This window comes from Rhamphochromis longiceps, linkage group LG14, assembly GCF_057381845.1.
Source record: "Rhamphochromis longiceps isolate RC_006_pf linkage group LG14, R_longiceps_female_GT1.1, whole genome shotgun sequence".
Lineage (NCBI taxonomy): Eukaryota > Metazoa > Chordata > Actinopteri > Cichliformes > Cichlidae > Rhamphochromis > Rhamphochromis longiceps.
Window position 1 is genome coordinate 28,230,547 of NC_140570.1, and position 17,948 is coordinate 28,248,494.

Sequence of the window (17,948 nt, forward strand, 5' to 3'; positions counted from 1 at the left end):
TAAGAAAACAGGAGTTCCTGCCCACTGAATGGTCACCAAATTGACAAACATAATCAACATACCAGCAGGAGCAAGGTAGTGAGTTCTATACTTCCTTTATTAAAAAAATATAAGTATATACATAAATTCTATTTCAACTATTAAAAAGGGGCTGCATTTCATGACAACTGCTCTAAATAAGAGGTCAATCAGCATGATCTGAAATAGGCGCACACTTACGAGTCACTGCAGTCAAATTCTTTTTTCTTTCAGTCTTTATTTTTGGAATGTTTAGTACCAGTATGAGTGCCAGCAATAAAAACCACCGGCTAATTCTAAATTTCTCAAATTCTGCGGGGTATGAAAAATGATTGCAAATTTGCAAGTATAACCTTGACATCCAGATAAAACTCCAATCTCAATATAGGTAGCTTTACATTTGTGTTTATGGAAAATGCCAAGCATGAATTCGTATGGTGGTTTTCCTTTAAGATGACAACAGCATGACCTGTGTCCTGCCCTTAATTTGAAAGGTGGCTGTGGGCAGGGTTTCTTTTCTTTTTTTATATCTAATTTCAAAGCTGGTAAGATGAGCAACAGAAGAAAGAAAGCACTTCAAAATCCCTGATATAAAAAAATAAAAATAATAATAATAATAATAAATCTGGTAATTGACTGTAATGTTTTGAGAACATGCATTTATGCCAAGGCAAAGCATGTTATTGTGGGCTGACAGACACCCTTTCCCTTTGAATAGGACAACAATCGTGGGGATCTGCCCTACCAAATCAGAACAATACCATTCAACACAAACTGGTTTGCCACAGTCTTGCTTCACGGCAGAAACTAGCCAAGTTGACCAAATGATGTATGAAAGGCAGCAACACCCTTTGAAATAGTATGATGGGGGCAAAAGAAAAACGACGACACAGAAATAGAACGCATTAGTCTCCTTTGTTTTGTGTTTTTTTTTTTTTTTGTGTTTTGTGTTTTTTTTTTTTTAAGTTGTTTTTTTTTTTTAAACCATCAGCCTCTATCTTGCTACTCCGGAGCCTGCAGAGTAACTACCAAATTCTCTAACATACCAAAGTTTTAAAAGACTCCCAAAATAATCTACCAATTAATATGGAAACAGTTTTGGTAAAACGTTGCAAACAAATCTGGCCAGAATACACAATAGCCAACGGTCTCGACAACGGTGTCCAGTTTTGCTAAAGTAATATATTGCAGCTGTTTGTATTGACGTTAAAATAAGATCTTGATAAACTTTGCGTCAAAGTGGTGAACTGCTACATTATTGGTTACAGACACCTATATGCTATAAAACAACTGCTTTGGTATAAAAACATATCCAAAGGGAAAATAAATTCTTGTAAAATTCACAGCATAATTTGAGGAGAAAAAAAGGCAGTCACTTAACTCATTTTTTTCTTCAGTTTCCATGTTTTGGATGGAGAGACTTGTGCAGGTGGTTCTGATGAGGAACTACATGCAGAAGGGGGGGGGGGAAATAAAACATAAAAGGGTAGACTCTGGAATAGTTCTTTCCACTGCAAAATCCTTAACCAGTAAATTTCAAGGAATTAATGTTTAGGAGGTTGTTGTGTACAATAAGACCCTGTTATGTGGGGCCCTGCTGAAGACGAAATCTTTGTCGAGAAAGGCCTCAAATTACCATTCGTGTTTACCTTTTCTAAGTTGTTTTAATTTCTTTAAAGAATTAAGGGCTGTCTAGAGAGAAAAATAGAGAAAAGCCATCTTAATTCAAATGATAATGTCCAGCTCCATCCCATTCCAAGTCCATGAGTCATAAGGCCAAAGGGTTATCTAGAACCAGCCACTGACTGTCTTCCTTTCACTGGGCTGGATCCTTTCGTCTCCCACGCCCATCGCTGCTCTCGCCTGTGCCAGGCCCGGTTGCAGCTTGCAGGACTACGGGGCCTCTAGGCCTGAGGGGTGGTGCTTCCCTCTTCTTGGACCCCGGCTGGTGCCAGTATCCACCTGCGGGGTCTCCTCTCCACCCGGCCAGCACACGCATAGGGACTCCACTGCTATGTGCTCCCCTTTGACAGAGTTACACAATACCGACCAACAACAAGAAATATCACCGCAAACACTTCCCCTCATTGTCAAGCTACAGGATTTACAAGCAGCTTTTTACGTGAAACTTCACAAAACAAAAAAAGGGCAAAAATAATTAAGAACCAGTGAAACAGTAATGTCAGGCAGTCCATGGTTTGAACCGAAGGAGGACGCCAAGCATTTCATCACCAACAGCTACCTGCAAAACAGCTTCAAACTTTGCTCTGAAATGCTCCTTAGAAGATTTTGCCACATAATACCATATGGTGATTACTTGGTGGTTACATGAAACTGGTGAAATGGTAAAATGGATGTCTCAATCTCACTATGGTTATTCCGCAGTATTATTTTGTGCCTAATGATTGCAAAAGAAAAACTGGTGAAAATTACATATATACTTTTTAACAAAGGTTTATCTCTGTAGTAGCGGTTCAGTGATATCTCCCTTCTGACGTGAGCAGCTTTTGTTCTCAACACACCTTGTAGTAAAAAACACCACCTTAAAAATGACGCACAGGGGGAACACACAGCAAAATGTCAGTGCAGTCACGAGCTGGCCATAGAACTCTGCTGCACACACACTCCAGTCATTGGAGACTCTTCCCGGTCCATGCCCTGCCTCATGCCCAGGTGGCCTTCCGCTAGGTAGTGGGCAGGCCCTGTGTTCGTTCCCATGGAGAATGCAGGGTGCGCTGCCATGCCAGTCTCCTGCCGTGGGTTCGAGAAGGCACCTAGCCCCATGCTCAGCCCACCATTCTGACCAAAGTCAAGGGCTCCAGCGGGCAAATGGCGGAGCTGGTAGGCCTGGTTGCCATGGTTCCCAGTGGAAGAGGACGATGTAGAGGAAGAGGAGGCAGAGGAAGACAGGGAGGTCATGGACAGATGGCCATGAACCACCTCCATGGAGTCCTGTGTTGAGGAGCTGTGTGTCGGGGAAGTGTAGTGGCGTGGGCGTGGACGTGTAGCCATCATCTGCCCATGGTGGTGATGAGTATGTGAGTGGGGATGCAGGGCCTTAGGGTGCTGAGGTGGGACATGGAAGGTGGTCTCCTGGACTGGGTGGGTCTCTCCAGTGACTGATTCGGGTCCGACGCCACCTCCCCACACCAGCGGTGGTGGGTAAGGCTGTCTTGCCTGTCAAATAAGAAGAGTCAGTAGTGGAATACAGCTAAAACCTTTCTTTGAGAACATAAACTAAACAAAATTAAAATTCACAATTCAGGAACTGTGACCATTTCTGACGAGTAATACTGATAATAAAATAACATGTCATACATGAAAAATAAATTCAAGAATATTTTTGATGAGTGAAGGAAGTCTTGTATGACACTAACAGGAAGTCATTTGTATGAACTTAAAAAAAAAAAAAAAAAAAAAAAAAAAAAGCTATTAAGTTTTGGTTTAATCAACCAGCATTCCAAGAACTTAGTACAACTTTTTAATTTTCAGCTACCTTACTGACCTGTGGGCAGAGGCTGTCACCATCCATGGCAGGCATTGCCGTGCCGAAATGTCCTCCACTATGCAAGTGGTGATGGGTAGGGTCTGATCTGGCTCTACCACTGGTACTTGTCCCAGATGATCCTCCTGAGTTTTAAACAAAACAAAAGCCTCAGCAATTCAAATATGTCAAATTCTGTCCCACACAGCTGTATGGGTTTCATACCATGTTGTTTTTCTTGGTCATTTTACTTGTGGTAAGAGTTAAGAAACAGTTTACAAAAACCGCATTTTACCAAACAAAGTCAGCAAATTTTTTGGTTACTTAACCATGTTACCTAATGCAAGAACATACAGATGTACACATGTTACTACTTAAAAAGAATTAACACTGCACCCAGAATCTGTAGCTGGTGGCTGTTACCTGAGCTAGAGGAGGTGCTGGAGGTGGTTCCTGAAGACTGGGACTGCTCTAATGCGGGGCTTGTAGACACACTACTGCTTGTATTGGTCCCCTCATCCGCAGTCTTCTTGAAGAAGCTGTGCTGCAGGGCATAGTAGGGCTGGATGCGGCTCTTAGGGTCATAGTCCAACATCCGGAGGATCAGGTCCTTGAACTTCAAGTAGTCAGCAACAGCATGGCCAGACTCCCCCGCCCGCCGGCCACCTGGACCCCCTGTCTCCACACCCAAGATGGAGTGGAGCTTCCGTGAAGCTGGAGGCTTATACTATTTAAATCAGAGGACCGTCACATTAAAGGCAACTCGTGTATCACCAAAATCTACAGTAATTATTCCAGAACATTCAACAAAACAAATTGTGGCAAGAGTGCATCTGCACAAAGAAAAGAGCTCACCCTTTTGCCATCTTTGGTCTTCTTAACACTCCATGTACCATCCGAAAGCTTCTCAAAGAACTTCCTGGCTTTTGGGGCTAGGTCCATTATGTGATTAGGCGGGATACCAAGAACCTCAACTATTTTGTTCATCTGGTCCACCTGGACAAAGTGTTAATAATAAAGTTACTTCCTGTCATGCTGACAGAAAGGAATATTTGACAAAACCTTTGACATTTATACTTGCAACTTAAAGCAGACTGAAGACTTCTTATTAATACATTAAGTTAAATGTCAATCTAAAGATGACTATTCTTAAACATTTATCTGACATTTTAAAGAAAAATGTAAACATGAGGTGAAAGCTATTGCTATTTGTTATTATTAGTGGTACAGCATAGAACAAACCTAAGTAGTGTTTCACATTTTTTTTTTACCTCGTTAGCTCCGCTGAACAGAGGTTCCCCAGTGTGCATCTCTACCAAGATGCAACCCAAGGACCACATGTCAATGGCCAGGTCATAGGGCATTCCCAGCAGCACCTCTGGGGAACGGTAGAAGCGACTCTGGATATACTGGTATATCTACAAAAAGGGTAAAAGAACAGGGATAATGAGACCTTTTATCTAATATAACACCAAGTGTTCAGGGGCAAAAAGTTTATGGCACACTTCCCAGAGATATTTTTTTTATATATGTTGATTTGAACGTTGCTAAAGAAAATGGTAAAAGTACCCTTTGGCCCAGTTGGCATGAGCTGCCAAAGTCCACTATTTTGATGGCACTCCTCTTGGGGTTACAAAGGAGGATGTTCTCAGGCTTCAGGTCACAGTGGATGATGCTGAGCTCAGGTGTGGCCAGGAAGAGTAGCGCCGTGCATAGCTGCTGGGCAAACTTCCGGGTGAGATTGAGTGAGACGCCACGGAAGTTGGTATTTCGGAGCAAGTCGTATAGATTGTAGGACAGCATCTCAAACACGAGGCAGAGGTGGTTCCGAAACATGAAGTGACGCTTTAGGTGAACTGCAGCAAACCAAATTGTACCCATATGAGTCAAATACAGAAAAAGCCATTTTAACTTCTTTGATATGATTTTTATGATCAGATGCAAATTTCAAGAGTTGATTACCAATGTAGTACTTCATCTCGGTATCATGTTTGTTCATGAGCTCTAGGAGCCGCACTTCAATCTGGGCTTGATTGAGGAAAGCTTTCTTGTTCTTGATGATCTTAATGGCAACCCATTCCTGCTCTGCTCGGTCATATGCTTTCACAACCTAAAGATGCCAAAAACAACAAATAGTATCGTTTCTGAAAATTACTTGCCGACTGTTAACCACAGCTAAAAAACCTACAGCTGTTGCTTCACAAATCTTCTGGTGATACAGATGAAAAGTAAACCATAATTTTCTCATAAAAACCTGCATTTTCTCCATGCCATGATTCAAATCATGTGTATATGGTGCACAATGTATAAATTAAGCACCTGTCCAAATGATCCTTTTCCTATCAAGGAATCAATCTCATAGCGGTCCATCCACTTCTCCCCATTCTTGACGATGTAGTCATAGTTGTCATCGTCATAGCCGTCATTAAAGACCTTTCTCTCTTTTTTGTGACTGGAGTCTTCACCCTGACCCTGTTGGTGCCGTCGCTTCTTTTTTGCATAATACACCTATAAGTTTAAAAAACAGTTCACATAAGTTTCACTGACTATTACAACGTAAAAACAATGCCAAACACTTAAGTTTTTTTTTTTAAGGTGCAACAATTCATCGCTTTAATAATAATAATAATGGATTGGATTTATATAGCGCTTTTCAAGGCACCCAAAGCGCTTTACAATGCCACTAATAACAAATTATTATTATTTAATAACAAAATAACAATAAATAGAACAAAAAAGGCTGTCAGATCAAGGTGACACCTTCCTATATCTTGTTTTGTCTGACCATCAATCCAAATTCTTGATATATTAACACAATATCACACATGACAAAAGAAACAGCAAATATAAAAGTATATACAATTCTACTTGTAAAACTAACTGAAACATGTAGTAGAACAATAAGAATAACAGCTTATTAATTTCAAATTTAATTATTGCAGCTCTAGATACATGTAATGAAAACAAAACTAACCTCATTGATGTGTTTGTATGTTTTGATAAGGTCAATGGAGAGCTTCCTCAGGGGAGCTGAAGTTGGGTCACGAAAGCACTGGGGCATGTGCCTCTGAAGCATCACAAAAGGGAAATAACAGCATTTTAAGGGGGGGGGGGGGACTATACACAGCAGCTCTGGATGATACAGCTTAGTGTTAAAGGGCTATCATTAAATGCACTATAATTGATTTTGCACAATATGACATGAACAGAGTGAAGAAAACATTTGACAAGCAGCTACTCTGCCTGGTGACAGCAACAAAAGGTGAACCGGATTTTAATAAACCACAAAAAGTATTGCCGGGTTAAGATGAAAGGAAATCCAGGAGGTGGAGAAGGGTAGGGTTAGTGTACCTGATTGGCAGTGAGCTGTGGTGTCTGGTCGCTGTACGGTAAGACCGTAACAGATTGGTCAGTGCTTGGCTGGTGGCGGTCACTGTACTGCTGGTGCGTATGGGGCATTGGAGCAGCCATCTGAAGACCAGCAGTGTGTAAAGAAAAAGAGGGCGCAAGCCGGACGGACGAAGGTTTGCATGCTGAAGTCTCTCCTCCTGGAAGAAATTAACACTCTTTTGAGTTGCAAAATTAACTGATTCAACATTATAGGTAAGAAAAGAACAAAAAAAATGTAATAATCTTGACTTGAAACTATTGTATTTCCTCCTCCACACAAGAGATGTGTGGCCAAAAAGACAATGAAAAATATATTTTCTACTTACTGTACAGACAAAATACAAATGGCCTTTTTGTTTTGCTACTTAAACAGGCAATGCTTCCCTTAACACAAAAAAGAACCTAAATTTAGCTTTGGGAAAATAAAATACTTATGCAAATTATGCATTTCTAGTGTTTATATGTATAGTGAAATAAGATCGTTCTTTAAAAAGAAAGAAAAAAAAGAGGCAAAAATGATGTTGAGAATAGCAAGAATGAATACATATTTAAGAGAAACGTCAGGTTAATACAAAGTGTCTTTTGTTAAACATTTAAAGCAAAAAAAAAAAACCAAAAAAACCCCAAAAAACCCAGCATTAGAGGATTACCACAAAATAAAATACAATAGTAACATATTAACCTTTGTGAAGAAAAAGGAGCAAAACAGCAGGTTTAACAGTGAAAAGGGGTGAAAATAAAGCATCTCCACACTGTACAGTGAATCATCCTTCATTTTAAGCCAGAAGGAATCAAAAAATTATTAAATAGCATGTTCAGCTATCAGCATCTCTCACCAGACAACACAATTCACCAGTGCTACACAGTAACCACTATTCAGAATCCCAGCAACAGCACCTAATTAGCATAGCCTATCACCACAGAGATACAGCGTGATTTGGCAAGCCCATCAATGCACAGACCAATCACAACGCAGTATGCAAATAGCCTACTTTTGTTGCCAGGGCAGAGCTGCTCCCATTTTCCAATGAGAAAACAAGAAATAAACAAGAAATAAAATTGAACTTTGGCACACTTAGACGTTGCTTTCAACACAAGAGCCTGACAGCAAAATAGCTGCACAGCCCAAAACCTGCACTCCATCTGAGAGCGTTACAAAGCTGACCCAGCTTTCGAAAAGCAAGGAGAAAAAAAAAAAAAGCACATCCACTGACAGAAATAAGAGGAACTGTAAGAAGATGGAGCACAGTCAAACACTATTTGAAAAGTAACACTTATTTTTCACTTTTATATACACACACTTTACAACATTTTAAATTTAAAGCACTTCCATTTGTCATAACTACTTTGTTTTACTGCTTGTTCAGTTCAGACAAAAAAAAAACTAAGCAAATTTTAATTACTTTGAGCTCTGCAATGAAATAATTGCAATGAATTAAATGGTAAATTCTGTACTGACAATTCTTAATTATTCATCCTTACTTGACTTTTTTACCCCCCTTAAGAGAGTCCTACAAATTTTTGAGTCTGAATTTAAAACAACAACAAAACTGAAAGAGAAGCTCCTAGAAGAGCACTACTTCCTCACCAAAGGGTTAAGGCTTAATATATGGCAGCTAACCTGGATGCATCTTCTCCTGTAAAATTTCATATCATCCTGGGAGGAGAGTCCAGCAGCAAACCACAACCCACTACAAAGAATAAAAACAGAATATCATCATTGTGCATCTTTGGTGGGACTTAACTTCATAGTGGTTAAACTTTTCATAAGAAGGGACAGAGAACTGCTAGACAGCAGAAGACACCCCAAAACTTTAAGAAGCTCACTTGGGGTAAATGTGTTAATGGAGGGAGTTTACAAACAGACCTCAAATTTGAAAATTTCAAGCTACTTGTGCATTTACTGTAAAGATAGTTAAGACCCAGGAAATTACATATTTGAAATACTTAATACATATAGTTCTTGTGAAACTTCTAAATAGTTCTATTACAGACATTAACTAAAACAGGATTTGCATTGTTGTGGATCTAGAAGAGCACTTGACCTCCTCTCAGAATGTTCATACCGATTTTAAAAATATAATCTAAATGGGGTGAAATTAAATACACAATACTTTAACTTAAAATAGCCATCTGCTACTGAGAACCTAACTGGCCTTACTGCCATTACTGTTTTGAGGAAGAACTGAAAAAGTTTGGTTTGACAGAAATTCACAAACAATGGCAGGCACTATACTAACAAAACTAAGAGGTAAAATTGTCATTTAATAAAAAAACGACAAACCACACAGGGGAAAATATCAGCTCTATTTTAACACAAAGCCATTTTGCAAGCGCACTTGTGGCTCTTTAGTCTCCCCTAAATGTCTGATTCTTGTTAATTTTCAGTACTGACATATGAACAGTTCCTTTCCTGGCTCTAGTCATTACGGCATCAACGGGCCTATTTAGGTGTGTAAATATAACGACAGCTAGCTTGCTATTACTAGCCGTATCATATCATAAGTGATGGCTAAAGACCTCTATAACAAGTCTGCGTGTCATCTTCTCACGCCCAACCGATTAGATCCATTCCAAAGCTGAATCAAACGAAACCAACCCAAAACAATTAAAAGCCTAACGCTCGTGTATAAAGACCGTCGCCGGGTAGCTCTGTACTTACAGATGATGGGGTAGCGCTCGTCATGGTTGGAATTTAGGAAGCATATTCAGTGTTAATTTGCGGCCAGTCTTGCTACATATCGTTCGTGTATGTGACTCCCAATTCCACGCATAAATGACAAACGTATTCAGGCTCACGTTACCGTTAGCAGTCTAACTAGCTAACGCCGTCGTCGTTAACGTTACCCTGAAAACTGCAGGACAAGCAAGCATATCTCTCACCAATCCAGTGTTAACGTTAGCTAGTGACGCTGTGTGTGCAGCCAGCGGGTTGTGGGGCCCATTCAGCTGGTTCGTCAACAAGTCAGCGTTAACCATTAGCCAAGTTAGCCGATTTAGCTACGAGGCGTTAGCCTGGTTAGCTTCCGCACTCCATTGCTGTAAAAATAAAAACTACACCTCTGCAAGTAATATAGTTAGACAGTAATCCACAACGGAAATATGAGCCAGCAGAGCAACATTTTCTTCAATCCTACAATGACAGTCTAATATCGCAGGGCTAGCTTTAACGTTAACACTGTGCCAGCATGACTCTTCGTCTAAACCCACACAATCCGCTGCACCCCTCTCTCTCTAGGTTAGTCCAAAAACCAGTTCGGATGCTGTTTCTGTCTGACATTAATAATCAGTTGACCTACTGACTGAAAGCAAACGTTATAGGTGGCTCCAGCGGAGTCGGCGCCGCCACAAAACGTTAGCTAGCCGCCATACCATAAGCTACCTTTCTCAACTTCACGATCGCGTCCATCATTGTTAACCATTGACGTTACACACAACATATACATCCACGAAAGCGTTAACCTGGACGCTTTCGCAAAGGCTTTTGCTCACCTCTGATGGCACGATCTTCATTTAAAGTCCAATAACCTGTATGATGAGGAAACTTATCCAGCTTGAGATTCTCCCCTCCCTGCACGGTTAGCGAGTAATGTTAACGTTAAATCCAATTCCCCCGTCCTCTGACCGGCTAAAATAATTCGCCAGTCAGGTTCATTGCGCTGTTCATGTCCCAAGCACTGTGGAAAAACATCGCCTGTCGAAGAAACTCTTGACTAACGTTACTATCAGCTGATGACAAGCGACATGCTAACGATAACTAGCACGCATAACTCACCAGCTAACCTTAGCGAGCTGGCTAGCTAGTTGACAAAATGAACGCAGCTAACATTGGCTAGCTGTAGCTTCTGTGGCTAGCGTCAAGCTAACGAATCTAGCCACCGCTAAATAAATGTTCTGCCAAATTCAGATTTTTACGCCGTCTTCGCAAATTTGGCGCCGGCCACTTCGACAAACACGAGAACACGGTTAAATCCGGAGTATTTTAAACGTGAAACGGAATCCGTGTCCTCTGGTAATTTTGGTTAGGAATTTTGTGTCAATTTTCACAAAATGGCGCGCGGTCCAAACCTGCGCAGTGAACCGGCCCGGTGGACCAGAGACACGGACAACTGAGTTAGTGCGGCGCCGCCTAATTATTTCAACTGTGTTAAAACGTCGGTCTCTTGATCTTCTTAATCCGATCCACTAGACGCATTTCGATATCCAAAAACGTCAGACATATATCCACTGACAGCATTATTCCGGCGGGAAGGGAGAACATTTGAAAAGACTGAGCTGGGGAAAAAAACCCTCCTGACAAAATGGCGATGCTCTAGCTTGTTGCCATGGCAACTGTCAATCAAAAAAAAAAGGTACCCGGATGTACCAATGACGAATAAGATCTAACTTGCCCGCGTTACAGGACACACATAACTCCGGTGGTGTCCCTGTCTGTCTTTTTCCACCGCGTTTGGCCTGTTGCTATCAACCAGAAGAGATTCAATATTTAGCTGTATCTTTAGACGGTTATTTTCACCGTCTAAAGATACAGCTTGTACAGCAATATAACCACAAAGAGATTCTAGCTCAGCCAACAAATGGTCATAACAATAACAAAAGGTTAATAACGTGTAAACGTTTTATTTCTTTAATATCTATCTTTGTTTAAAAAAATAGTCATTATTAGACACAGTAATGATGAAATGATGAAACTGTTTAATAAAGCATACACTGTAAAAAGTTTTGGGGAGTTGCTGGAATTCCTCACTTCACAAAATTGGTAAGTTAGTAGGTAGAATCTTTAAAAAAAAATTCACTGAACATCTTTATTAATTATTAATTAAATCTATTTGCTAAGCAAAATAATTAGCCTCCTTCCTGATTTTTTCTGTTTCTCTTCTTTGCATGCATTCACATCTTTCAGATAAACAAAATAATTTTAAGATTGTTTTAATTCGTTGGGCATTTTTCAAGCATGAGCGACTTTTTTAAGGGCATGCAAATCTCAATCAAATTTAGTCTTGAACTTTCACTAGGTCACTCTAAAAACCTAATTTTGTTATTTTTTATATTTCAAATTGTCCAGCTGCATAACCCAAGTGCCCTTGATCTTCATGGCGCAACCTGATTTCTGGACATTTTCCTCATGGATTTTCTGCAAGAGAGCAGAATTCATGGTTCTATCAATTAGGGCAAGTCGTCCAAGGCCTGAAGCAGCAAAACAGCCACAGCCCATCACAATACCACCACCATGTTTAACTCTTCATATGAGTTTCTTTTTTACAAAAGCCTCTGCTAGTTTTATACCAGATGAAATAGAAATCAAACCTTCCAAAGAGGTCCGCTTTTGTCTTTTCAGTAAACCAAATATATTTTCCCAGAGGTCTTGGGGATCATTGGGATGTTTTTTGTTGCTTTGTTGTTTATTGTTGAATCATGAACTCTGACCTTAACTGAAGCAAGTGAGGCCTGAAGTTTGTTAGATGAGTTTTTCTGTGATTTCTTGGATGAATCGTTGATGTGCTCTTAGAGTAATTTTGGTAGGCCAGCCACTCGAGGAAATGTTCATCACTGTTTCACGTTTTCTACATGCTACATCTACAAACTCCCATGTGCCCTCAAGTATCCTTGGGAGGATAAAGAGCTGGTCCAGTGTTCCGTGACCAGGACGAAAACCGCATTGTTCCTTCTGTATCTGAGGTTCGACTAGCGGATGAACTCCCCTTTCCAGCACCCTGGCATAGACTTTCCCAGGGAGGCTGAGGAGTGTGATCCCCCTGTAGTTGGAACACACCCTACGGTCCCCCCTTCTTAAAGATGGGGACCACCACCCCGGTCTGCCAGTCCAGGGGTACTGCCCCTGAACTCCACGCAACATTGTAGAGGCTTGTCAACCAGGACAGCCCTATAACGTCCAGAGCTTTCAGGAACTCGGGGTGGACCTCATCCACACCAGGGGCTCTGCCACCAAGGAGTTGTTTAACTGCCTCAGTGACCTCGCCCCCGGAAATTGGCGGGTCATCCCCCTCATCCCCAGACTCTGCTTCCTCCTCGGAAGACGTGTCAGTGGGATTAAGGAGGTCCTCGAAGTATTCCTTCCATCACCTGACAATTTTCTCAGTCGAAGTCAGCAGCGCTCCGCCAGCACTATACACTATACCAGCACCACTTTCCCCTCCCGAGACGCCTGACGGTTTGCCAGAATCTCTTTGAGGCAGTCCGAAAGTCTTTTTCCATGGCCTCTCCGAACTCCTCCCACACCTGAGTTTTTGCTTCAGCCACTGCCCGAGCCACATTCAGCTTGGCCTGTCGGTACATGTCAGCTGCCTCCGAAGTCCCACAGGTTAACCAAGCCCGATAGGACTTCTTCTTCAGCCTGGTGGCTCCCTTCACCTCTGGTGTCCACCATTTGGTTCGGGGGTTACCACAACAACAGGCACCAACCACCTTGCAGCTCAATGCAGCAGTTTCGGCAATGGAGATGCTGAACATGGTCCATTTGGACTCAATGTCCCCAGTCTCCCTCAGAATGCCGTTGAAGCTCTGCCGGAGATGTGCGTTGAAGATCTCAAGGAATGGGGCCTCTGCTAGGCCTTCCCAGCACACCCTCACTACGCGCTTAGGTGCACCGGGTCTGTCCAGCGTCCTCCCCCGCCACCTGATCCAACTCAACTGACAGCTCAGCCCCTCTCTTTACCCGAGTGTCCTGAACATATGGTCGCAGGTCTGGTGATACAACCCCCCCCCCCCCCAAAAAAAAAACCCAAAACAAAACAACAACAAAACTGCCAAGAGCTACATCTCACACACTACAGGCCTCAGTTACTATGTTAAATGTTAAAGTTAATGACACTACAATTAGAAAAAGCCTGAACAATTATAAGGAACTTGGTAGAGAAAAGAACATGGTAGTGCTTCAGTTTACAAAGTTACCTCTGAATAAACTACAAAACTTCTGAAGTGATCTCCTTGGACAGATGATACCAAAGTGTTTGGCTTTGTTGTTGTTTGTTTGATGTTTGACCATAATACACAGTTCTTGGAAAACCAAACAAACATGAGCATAAAGAACAACTTTCGAGCACGGTGGCGGAGGCGTGATGGTTTGGACTAGGTTTGCAGCATTAAGTCAGCCATGAACTTCTCTGTGTACCAAAGTGTTCTAGCACCAAATGCGACAGATAAAACTGGGTTAGACAGAAGAATATTCCCAAGCATGGCTGCAGGTCTAAAACACAATGGCTGAAAAATATAAGAATTAAGGCGCTGCAGTGGCCCAGTCAAAGAGGCAAGACTTTAAGAGAGCTGTGTATAAATGAATGAAGCAACATTGTAAAGAAGAGTGCAATAAAATCCCCCCACAATGATGTGAGAGACTGTTAAAGTCATACAGAAAACAGTTACTTCAAGTTAAAGATGTAGAAGCTGTTGAATCATGGAGTGAACTTAGTTTTTCAGTTTACTTTTATATTAAGCCAAACATATACATGCCCTGGTAGAATATTAAGCCACATCAATTGAAACTAACACAATAAGCATTGGCTCATGTATTATAGAAAGAGTTTAAAACAAAGAGTATTTAGAAAGCTGTGGTTGAACATTTACATACGGTGATGTACGTCAGTGAGGTCTTGAGCAGGTAACAGTTGCAGGACTTGTCTGAATAATGATTACATATAACAGACAAACACTTAAAGATTCAGACATCTCAGAGCTGGAGAAACAAGTTGAGCCAGGAAATCTCATGCTAGTGTCTTGAGTTTACTGGAATGGTCTGGGAGTTTATTTCCTACTATCGTGAAATAAACACTTTATAAACACAGAAATATTGACTAAAGATATCTTAACAGCTAAACAACGAGACAAAAGCAGACTGTGTAGTGGAATGGGATAATTACTTACTGTAAGTGCAAACAATGACCTTTTCTAACTGTAACTGACATTTTTCATTGTTACGCCTGTTTTGTGATATTTTTAGGCTATAGAAATAAAGCAGATTAAATGAATTTAAATTAGTTTATTTAAATTCATTTCTACTGCAGAAGTTTTAAAGTTTACTTAGTTATCTGTAGCTGTAAGACTCATGTCATTATCACGAGTCGTGCATTTGTAACATGCTTTCCAGTGTCTGTGTCTTCAACAACAGTTTGAGCAACAGGCCACCATGACTGAGATGCCTGCAGTGATAATGAGTCCTGGTAAATGTTCTTAAGTACTGCAACCACAAAATAAACAAAGTTAATATAATATATCACTCTTGTTAAGCGCTTAACAAGAGACAAGGAGTTTGAGGCAAGGAGTTTGCATAATTTTCTAATAAAGCCCGCATATCTAATTTTAAACTGGATGTTTAACTAGCATCTGGGAAACTGTAAAGTTTTGCTTGCTCATTTGCTCATTTTCAGGTCAAACACTCATTTAACAGCGAAACCTATTGTCTGAAAAATGCCCCTAAAGCAATATTTATCTTGACACATGTACTGCACGCAGCAGTGAATTTTACTTTAAAAGGTCGCAAGAGGTTCAGTTCATTATAATGAAAGGGAAGTTGTAAACTTATGACATCTGCTGGCTGTGTGGATTCCATATTAGGAGACTCTGAGTGTGCCATATATCCAGTTGAGTGACAAAATACAAAACAGACTCCATTCTGAATGATCAGTTCAACTGACAGTAGCATCAAGCTTTAAACAAAGGGGCATGGGGCTGAAATAAAATTCAAGCACCAACTTGTGGCTTTTATTGTTAAACAGCAGGACTTCACAAGCACACTAATCCCTCAGGAAACAACTGCTTTCCCTTCATACTCTACCTGTTTCACGTATCTGGAATACATAACACCAAACAAAATATGATACAAAGAATAAATATTTACGCAAACATGGATTCATATAGATATTAAAATCATATAAAACCTTTAAATGTTTACAGATAATAGAATTAGTTTGACTGAAGTGCCCTAACCAGTCACGCTGGTTTGCCCCAGGGGCGCTTCAGCAGGTGATTAAACTCCTTTTCCTCTTTTGTCTCATGCTCCATTGAAGAGACAAGCAGGAAGAGTTGAGTACTGATAGTATGTACAATAACTGAACACATGTAGTTTATATAATTATAGACTGAAAATTAATTATGATCAGTCATCAGTGTTTATGATCAATGTTTTCACTTAAATAATTCTCCAAAATATCCCCAAAACTCAAATGGTTCCCCCAAAAATCAGCGTGGGTCGATTTTCACAAACATGCAGCAGGTAAAGGAACCCCTGGTTTCAATACGTGCTCCAGCACATGTACATTTTGTGAAGCCAGGACCAATTTGTACTGAAGACGTGCTGGAAATGGCCCCAGCAGCCTTGGGCTTCTGTCTGCCATTAATATAGAAGAAACCATTTGGGTCCATCACTATGATGGTGTAAGACTGTCATTCCTGCTGATACCCTATCTAATACTGATAATTAATCATGACCATTTATGCCATCTGAACGACTGCATATGGGACTGTTCACTAGCTGACTGAGAAATCTTATTTTTGTGAATCTTTGGACTGTCTTTATGTTTTGCACAAATTAAAGTTCCATTGGCCGATTTTACTCCATCCACTTTCATGGGACTTGCCAAAATGTAGTTGTGTTATATGTAGTGCAGACGTAGGACAGTTTTCCAATTTCATTGTACTATTGTACTATGTATTTCCCTAATTTCCTTCGGGATTAATAAAGTATTCTGATTCTGATGACTGTGCAATGACAATAAAGAGTTATCTTATCTTATCTTATCTTATCTAACCAGAAAAAGAAGGTAAACCATACAAAAGAGATGAAATCTGCTGGATATAAGAATGTTTTAGCCTCTAGGAAATCCCTGCATTAAAGATTTAATTTCTGTATTAACTGGCAGTTACCACACCACCATGTTATCATTTATTGGCTCATAGATAACCTTTTGTGTGTGTCTTTTTTATACTCAAGGTTTCTGCAGGTGCACCGTGACGCTGCATCAAGACAGATAGTGTCACTTGATGGCTTCCAAGAGCTATGAGCAATTTAGATGAATATTGTGTCCATTCTTGCATCTTGTGGATAGGGCTAAAAAAACAAAGTCATTTTTATGATATGTTCATTTGAGAAACAATGAGCTTAGTTAGTTGATGTGGTGAATCCTATGCCTGAATACTTAGAAACAAATTCTGTTAAACATATCTGGGTGGAGATTAAGGATGAAAATTTACCGGTATACGAATACAAGTGTAACACAACCTGTTCTGACATTTTCTATTACCCACTCCTATATGAGTTTGCTTTTTTTTTTTTTTTTAGCTTTTTCTTGTAATTTTTCTCTTTTTTGTTATCATTCCTGACTTCTTTTCCTCAATACTGAGATATGAAATGATCTCATTTTACCTTCTTGGTCAGACTAGCAGTAGCAGTCACCAAGTAAAACAGAACCACCTCTGAGCCAGGACATTAGTAATGCATTAAAGAAAAGCCATGTCCAAAGTTGTTTTGTTTGACCTACTCTTTATTAGGTACACCTTGCTACTACTGTGTTGGATGCCTCTGACCATCAGAGCTGCCTTGATTTTTCTTAGCACCAATTCAACAAGGTAGTGGAAAAATTCCTTTGAGATCAAAAATTTTATGTTGTTTACACCATTTTCTGACTCTACCGCCTGAATCTCACAGTAGAAATCAAGTCTCTTTTTCCAATCTTCTATTGTCCAGTTTTGGTGAGCCTGCAGCCACAGTTTCCACTTCTTAGCTGAGTCGCACCTGGTGTGGTGTTTTGCTGCTGCATCTTCTGTACGTTGTGTGTTCAGAGATGCACTTCTGCATACTCTTGCTGTAACAATTGGTTATTTGAGTTACTGCTGCCTCCAACAGTGATTCAACTGTGTACCTAATAAAGTGGCTATAAGTTTATATTTAATTTATGGGCTTAAATGGAATGGACCAGGAGTCTGGCTCTGGCATAAAGCACTTACCTAGTCTCGTGGACTTCTCAGAGCACCTTATACTACGCATCACATTTGCAGATTCAACACACGATATTAGTTTGGTCACTTTAAGCGCTCACCTTTC

The 17,948-nt window shown here is 40.5% G+C and overlaps 1 protein-coding gene across 3 annotated transcripts; it reads right to left on the bottom strand.

Moving 5' to 3' along the window:
• Positions 1-883: 883 nt before the first annotated feature.
• dyrk1ab (dual-specificity tyrosine-(Y)-phosphorylation regulated kinase 1A, b) lies at positions 884-11,212 on the bottom strand. Of its 3 annotated transcripts, XM_085379355.1 has the most exons (12): positions 10,385-11,212; positions 8,514-8,583; positions 6,854-7,050; positions 6,477-6,569; positions 5,822-6,010; positions 5,465-5,612; positions 5,072-5,358; positions 4,774-4,920; positions 4,358-4,498; positions 3,926-4,229; positions 3,524-3,648; positions 884-3,195 (listed from the first exon to the last, which is right to left on the bottom strand). In XM_085379355.1, the coding sequence occupies exons 2-12, from the start codon at positions 8,521-8,523 to the stop codon at positions 2,608-2,610; spliced, it is 2,229 nt and encodes a 742-aa protein (XP_085235481.1). In that variant the 5' UTR covers positions 8,524-8,583; positions 10,385-11,212; the 3' UTR covers positions 884-2,607. The 3 variants fall into 3 exon arrangements, with proteins under 3 accessions (XP_085235481.1, XP_085235482.1, XP_085235483.1); XM_085379356.1 differs by lacking the exon at positions 8,514-8,583; XM_085379357.1 differs by lacking the exons at positions 8,514-8,583; positions 10,385-11,212 and adding an exon at positions 9,555-9,809.
• Positions 11,213-17,948: the final 6,736 nt, after the last annotated feature.

Excerpts from the sequence above, each read along its gene's own strand:
- dyrk1ab (XM_085379355.1), bottom strand. Across the intron at positions 5,359-5,464 it reads CGAGATGAAGTACTACATTG|TTCACCTAAAGCGTCACTTC; the intron begins GTAATCAACTCT and ends GGTTTGCTGCAG. Across the intron at positions 4,921-5,071 it reads CATGCCAACTGGGCCAAAGG|ATATACCAGTATATCCAGAG; the intron begins GTACTTTTACCA and ends CCCTTTTTGTAG.